Below are 7,495 nucleotides of genomic sequence, written 5' to 3' on the forward strand. Positions count from 1 at the left end.
TACACAAAAAACAACAGTAAACATTAATATGCTTTTAGAGTAACAAAACTTTTGGAATCTTTAAAGAAGAATGTCTTATTGTTTTTTTTTTTAAGATATCCGAACTAACTACGATTGTTGCGATGTAAATAAACATTTAAGAATTGCCTTCGAAACGAAATCACCGTTGATCTAAATTTTACTGAAAGTATATTAATTTCGTAATTTCCTATTCACAAACGAAACCTGTATTATAAAATTAAATAAACTCTTGAGTTAATTGTGTAGCTTCTTTCCCTGTGACAACCCAGTTTCTTCTCAAATTTCTTCTGTTACTACTTTCTGTAAAACTGGGAACTGGATTGAATGCAGTGTTAGGGACACACGGTGCTTGACATCAAGGTGTTCTCCGAGGTGGAACAGCTTTTAATGGTCGGTCTGCTTAATCGGGGTTGAACTAAACAATAGCAATAACGTTGTGATCATGTCCGGAGTGAACGAGGGAGCCTTTCTTATATGGTAACTTTATTTGCTAGAAACAGCAGTCAAATTATCTTGAGATCACACCTACTTTCTTAAAAATGAAAATGAAAGGACCCATGGGTTAATGTACTCTTGGATATGTTTTATCAGAAGAAAAAAAAAAAATTATAAGCAGGATGGTCACAGATGGGAGGCCTTTTATCATAGTTCTGTTTCACGACTCGGTGCTTCCTTAGACTTATATACTTCACGATAAAAATATTATTTTCGAAAACTATTGAGAAAATATAAAGAAGTTAAATGTCCAATGTTATATCTTTATAACAATAATTAATGATAATGAATAATTTTTGGTTTGGGGTTAATCTCGCTCCCAGTTAATAAACATGTCCACCACCTGGTCTTTTGGAGGTACCTTTATCGGAATGATTCAAGCGAAGGGTAATCTTTTAATTTAGCTCCATCCTTTCTTCCCCACCCTTCACGGAGGCTCCATTAAAGGGTTATTGACACGACCATTACTTCTTGATCAAAAAAATTCCAAAAGTAAAGAAAACACAATGTTGTTTTGCTGTTTGCCATTGAGAACAGCGAATGTTTACGAGGAATACAAGGGGCGTAACTGGAATGGTATGTTTGGCATCGTTTTGCTTTAGGTCAGACGTCATTCAGCAGACCTATGTTGAAAACCTTTCCAAATGTGATCATCCATGCTTACTTCATCATATAACGGACTCCATTATCCAATGTATTCGTCCTTTTACGATATACCCCCACCTCAAACAATAAACATCATTATACTTCCCAGCATGTCTAATTGAATTCACTGATAAATAGTGCTTTGTCATGGTGTCAGGAAAATTTACATAAACTAATTATGTCCCTTTTTTAAGACAATGGGGTAAGATTTAAGAGATAATTGACTATCTAGCAGGTCTAGTAACCATGTAGTGTTTGTATTGTCAGGAATTCCCTGTTGGAGAGACGAAATTAAGTGGTAGAATTTAGGTTCAGCTGCCAATAATGTGGAAGGAAGGCTTAACTCTTAGACATTTTACACTGGTCATATTCGGCTCAAATATTCTGTTTTATGGTCAATCTGGCCACTGACTCCTACCTTATTATGTCATTTGAAAAATAAACAATCATATAGAGGCACAGGTATGGCTGTGTGGTAAGAAGCTTGCTTCCCAACCATATGGTTCTGGGTTCAGTCCCACTGCATGGCACCTTGGGCATGTATCTTCTTCTTGAGAGTGGATATGGTAGATGGAAACTGAAAGAAGCCCATCGTGTATATATATATATATATATATATATATATATATATATGTCTTGACAAAGTTGGTATGTTTATGTCCCCGTAACTAAGCAGTTCAGCAAAAGACCAATAGAATAAGTACTAGGCTCAGAAAAAATAAGACCTGGGGTCGATTTGTTCAACTAAAGCAAGTGAAAGTGTAATTATTATTAACATCTCAAAGCTATGAAATAATACATGATTAATTCAAAGCAATGTGAATTAACAAGGATTACATTTAACCGAATAATCTGCATCCTAAAGAATTTTTTAAAAATCCATGTTCTCAGCCACATACTTCTATCATAAAACATTTGGTTGCTATGACATTCTGTTGCACCCAAACATCTATTGTTCTGCTTATCGTCACTTCCTTTCATATTTCCTGCTCAAACATTCACTCTTATCAACTTTTATCACAAAAAGATTTGATCATATCAATTCCAATACATGTCATTTTGGTCTGTTGTTTATTTTATCTTGCCATCAAGCAACATTGCAGGGCATTGGGAGCAGAAACAACTGAAGGTGGAATAAAGTTTTGTATTAAAAAATAATAATCGATGGTAGTCAATTATTGTTGATCAAAAGTTCTCCATTTTCTTCTTAATTTAAATCTCTATATATATATATGTATGTATGTATATATATATATATATATAAAAATATGTATATCCTATTTTATTGTTTAGGTGTGTGTTTTCACAATTTTGAAATTGTCTTTTTTTTTTTTATTCCTTTCCTGCCAACGAACAGGATGAAAATTTTAGTGAATTTTGTGAAGAAGATTTTCAACATTGTCTTTCTGATCCTGTCTCCAGTTCGTCGACTAATATGCCGGCGCCGACGACACTCCGATACTCCCATTTTACCCTTGAATGCTGTTTACAGTGCTCCTCCCACAGTCTCCACATCATCTTTACCTCCCGAAGTAAGATAAAACTATTTCGTTATGTTTTATTGTTTTATTCCTATTCTAGAACCAAACCAAATATATCGTAGACAGAATACAGAAGTAATTAGACGGTAGGTTAGCAGCAACATGAGGCTGAGGAACAAAATGCCATGTAGTATTTTTGTCTCTTTCTGTTGTAAAAGGTGTTACTAAGGGTGTCTCCATTTCTCATAGCATGAAGAATAAAACCACTTTCGGCAGTTAATGATGATGACATTTTGGGTGGATATAACTGCTTTCTGCTTATGATGGCTGACAACTTGAGCTTTATTTTTTTCACACTCTACCTATATATGTTTCAAAAATATCAGTACTCTTTCACATGACTTTGAGTATAGCTATAGATTAGTAGCAATTGGTGCAGGAGTGGCTGTGTGGTAAGAAGCTTGCTTCCCAACCACATGGTTCCAGGATCAGTCCCATTGCATGGCACCTTGGGCAAGTGTCTTCTACTATAGCCTCGAGCCGACCAAAGCCTTGTGAGTGGATTTGGTAAACGGAAACTGAAAGAAGCCCGTCGTATATATCAGTACATATTGTAAAGCTGAGTTTGTGTGTGTGTGTGTGTTGCATCTATAGAAATTCACACCTTACAAGATAGCAATCTGGGAGTCGCACCAGTGGATTCCTCATGGTCGAAAATACCCGGAATCGGCCGTGTGTGTGTGTGTGTGTGTGTCTGTATTTCTCAATGTGTGTGTGTTGCAATGTCTCTCTGTGTCTCTATTTCTGTATAGGAATGACTGTGTTTCTCTACTGTGTCTGTATTTCTATGTTTGTGTGTGTGTGGCTGTGTTCCTCTACTGTGTCTGTACTTTTATGTGTGCAGTTGTGTTTCTCAGTGCATGTGTATGTCTATATTTCTGTGTGTGTGTGTGTATGTGGGACTGTGTTTCTCTACTGTGTTTGTATTTCTATGTGTGTGTGTGGCTGTTTTTCTACTATGTCTATTTCTGTGTGTGTGTGTGTGTGTGTGTATGCATCTGTTTCTCACTGCATGTGTATGTCTATGTTTCTGTGTGTGTGCGTGTGTAGGGATTTTTTTCAGTGGCAGCAAATGTACCTTCCTTTCTAACCATCTAAAACCTCCTCAGGGTGAACTCCAGCCTTGGGAATCATGGGAAATGGAAGACTCTGAATATAAGTCCAGCAGAAACCGCAACAAAAGCGAGAATGGTGAGCAAGAGCCTGATATCGACTTCTTCCAAGACATGACACCAAAAATCAAGAAAACAGCTAAAGTAAGTTCTTTGGTTTTGCTTATGTTTTATTTATTCCTTTCTCCATCAATTTGTCTGAGATTCCCTTTTGTTCTGTGGATCTGAAAAAAGGTTTATTTGTGAGATGTGACAGCAAAAAAGAGCACACATTCACTCTCTGCATGTGATTAGACTCAGAAAGTTTGTGAGGAACCCATTGACCCAATTTGCTGACTTTTCTAATGGCACACAGGTGTCACTGAATGGTTGAATTAACAAATCCAAGATTCTCTGCTAGTTCCTCAACAGTTATGATGGCATTTTGTTCCACCAGGTTTTGCAGGACGTCCTCGTCAAGCTCTATAGATCTTCCAGGATGAGGCTCATCTTCTAGGCTGTAGTTTCTGGCTTGGAATTTCTGGAACCACCGTTGCTATTGACTTTCACTTATTGTCTGATCCCCATATACTGCATTAATATTCCTCACACTTTCCATTGTGTTGTTGCCTTTATTGAACTCATAAAGCAAAATATGTGGAATATCCTCCTTTGTCACTTCCATTATAGCTTTGAAAATATAACTTAAAATCGAACTACACTCTTAAAGGGCCTCTCCTTCAGAGTGAAAGGCAGATTGTATGATGCCTGTGTGTAAGCAGCTATGCTGCACCACAGTGAAACATGGGCTGTGGCTGTAGGGGACATGCGATGGCTTGAAAGAAATGAAGCTAATATGCTTTGCTGAATGTGCAATGTCAGTGTGCATGTACAACAGAGTGCAAGTGTCTTGAGAAATTGAGCATAAGAGGCATCAGATGTAGTGTGCAAGAGAGATGACTGCACTGGTATGGTCAGGTGATGCATATAGACGAGGACAGCCGTGTAAAAGAGTTTTTACTGCTCTGTCATGACAGACAGACTCCCTTGTTGTGTTATCATTGGTTTTTCCTTGCCTGCTGTCATTTATTATTTCTATTCCAGATCCTGGTCAAGAAAGACAACAATGAGAAACTTGAAAATCCAGCAAACCGTTTAGCAATGACATCAGAATTCCCTGTCACAGTAAGTTAATGAATACGTTTATATTATCACCATTGTTTTAACGATCACTTCTCCATGCTTGCATGAGTCGGACGAGAGTTTGCTGAGGCAAGATTTTTTTATGGCTTGATGCCTTTTCTGTCACTAATTTTCACCTGTTTCCAAGTAAGCAGGTATTTCACCATGACTAGGCATGTCTCGGAAGATTGAGCATGAAGGACACACTGCTTGCATAACAGTGGCACTTTTTACAACTAGGAAAGGAAATGGTAACATTCATGACACACCTCATGGTACCGGGTTCAGTCCCATCGCATAACACTTTGCGCAAGTGTCTTCTACTATAGCCTTCGGCTGACCAAAGCCTTGTGAGTGGATTTGGTAGACAGAAACTGAAAGAAGCCTGTTGTGTATATATTTGTGTGTGTTTGTCCCCCCGCCTCGCCACTTGACAACCAGTGTTAGAGTGTTTACGTTGCTGTAACTTAGTGGTTCTGCAAAAGAGACTGATAGAATAAGTACTAGGCTTAAAAAGTAAGACCTGGGGTCGATTTGTTTGACTAAAATCCAAGTCTATGTGTGTTTGTCAGTGTGTATGTGTAAGTCTGTGTGACTGTGTGTCAGTGTGTGTTTAAACCATTGTCATTGGTTATCTCTAACCTGTCCTCTCTCTCTCCCTTGTCTCTCTCTCCCTTGTCTCTCTCTCCCTTGTCTCTCTCTCTCCCTTGTCTCTTTCTCTCTCCCTTGTCTCTCTCTCTCTCCCTTGTCTCTCTCTCTCTCTCACTTATCTCTCTCTCTCTCACTTATCTCTCTCTCTCTCACTTATCTCTCTCTCTAACCTGTTCTCTCTCTCTCTCACTTATCTCTCTCTCTCACTTATCTCTCCCTCTCTTACTTGTCTCTCTCTCTCTCACTTGTCTCTCTCTCTCTCACTTGTCTCTGTCTCTCTCTCTCTCCTCTTCTTTCCTCGCAGCAAGACACTGAGCTCGGCATTTGGGAAGAGAACGGCAAATGCTGGGAGGAGGCCAGTGAAGACCTGTCCTGGCAAGTGGACGCCACAATCAAGGAGAAGAAACGAGCTGAGCGCGAAGCTCGCCAGCTGGAGCAGCTCCGCAAGAAACAGGAAAAGGAACTGGTCCGGGGCCTCAAGAAAGACAGCCCTTTTGCTGCCGTGCGCCTGTCGTGATCTTCCGCCACCACTGCTGCTGTCATTAGCCATCACCATCACCATCCATCCAGCATCGTCATCATCACCAGTGCCATCGTCATCACCCATTTTTAATCATCTGCATCACTGTTGCTGTTATTGTGTTCGTCTTCTCTTTTCTTGTTGTTGCTGTTCTTGTTGTTGCTGGTACTGCATGTCCATATCTCTTCCTCTCCTACCCGCCCATCCACCCACGTCACCTTGGCGATATGGGTAGCTGGGTGGGGTGTGTGGGGTGGTATGTGGGAGTTGCTAGTAGAATTCCGACCTCTTCCCCTTTGACCCCCCATCACCATCTGATCCCCACCCCAGGCACTCACACATGCATACACACACACACACACACACATAGACACACACACCCCTATTGCTTGATCTTCCAGATAGCTCTCCTACCACTACCAACACCACCATCACAGCAGCAGCAGCACCACCACCACCACCACCATTAAGGTACCAGTATTATTTGCTTCTTTGACACCGAGCTGACAAGAGAACCTGCTAGGTCACTCGGCCAACTAAAAATAACAGTCAAATTTTCCCTCAAATTAATCTGACATCTAAGAAAAGCATATTTTGGGTCTCTTGTACATCTGAAAAAGACAGGATGATCATCATGACTGGACTGCCTTTGACCTCTAGGTCAGCTCAGTCAATGCCTCGATAGGTGGTGCCACCTGTCTGCGGGATTTCTTTGTATTTCATTTATTCTTTCTTTTTGTTGTTTGATTTGCTAAGTCATTAATTAATCAATTATTTTACCTCGTTAGCATTCAGATTGCTCTGTCAAATGTAATGCTTATTTCATTCACATTGTTTTAAATTGATCTTGCATTATCTTTAAGATGACATTGTAGGGCAGATGTGAGAAGTTGGATCTGGCTAGTTTGAACATGAAGTAGGTAGACAATCTGGGCTGGATATAAACTGATTTAAATGCTAAAGGTTTAACTTTATAGCATTTAGATTGCTTTCAAATGTAAAGAAAAGGGTTAAGACCCCTTTCGGTCATGAATGACCCTGGGATTGCACCTAGAAAGTTCCCCTCCGAGGCACAAGTCCAGGCAAAGTTGTTTATGGAAGACCAGCAGTGGCCCCTGCATACCAGCCTCTCCTCTCCATGCCACTGATGTTATATCCAAGGGAAAGGCAAAGGGGCCGATACAGATTGGCACCAGTGACATCACAACTTATTTCTACACCTGAGTGAACTGGAGCAACGTGAAATAAAGTGTCTTGCTCAAGAACACAATGCACCACCTGGTCTGGGAATTGAACTCACTATCTCATGCTTGTGAGCCTGACGCTCTAACCACTGAGTCCTGCGCCTT

General features: G+C 40.0%; 1 protein-coding gene across 3 annotated transcripts in view; it reads left to right on the forward strand.

The window, feature by feature from the left end:
- Nucleotides 1–7,495, forward strand: part of LOC106868166 (receptor-binding cancer antigen expressed on SiSo cells) — a 10,271-nt gene that overhangs the window by 854 nt on the left and 1,922 nt on the right. For 2 of the 3 annotated variants that reach the window (XM_014913311.2, XM_014913312.2), the window contains exons 2-5: nucleotides 2,519–2,693; nucleotides 3,812–3,958; nucleotides 4,898–4,978; nucleotides 5,931–6,453. In XM_014913311.2, the coding sequence (XP_014768797.1) occupies nucleotides 2,520–2,693; nucleotides 3,812–3,958; nucleotides 4,898–4,978; nucleotides 5,931–6,143 (615 nt within the window). In that variant the 5' untranslated portion in view covers nucleotide 2,519 and the 3' untranslated portion in view covers nucleotides 6,144–6,453. Of the gene's footprint in view, nucleotides 1–2,518; nucleotides 2,694–3,811; nucleotides 3,959–4,897; nucleotides 4,979–5,930; nucleotides 6,454–7,495 lie in introns of those variants that run through there. The other variant, XM_052975936.1, reaches the window with a different exon arrangement.

This window comes from Octopus bimaculoides, chromosome 23 (assembly GCF_001194135.2).
Source record: "Octopus bimaculoides isolate UCB-OBI-ISO-001 chromosome 23, ASM119413v2, whole genome shotgun sequence".
NCBI lineage: Eukaryota > Metazoa > Mollusca > Cephalopoda > Octopoda > Octopodidae > Octopus > Octopus bimaculoides.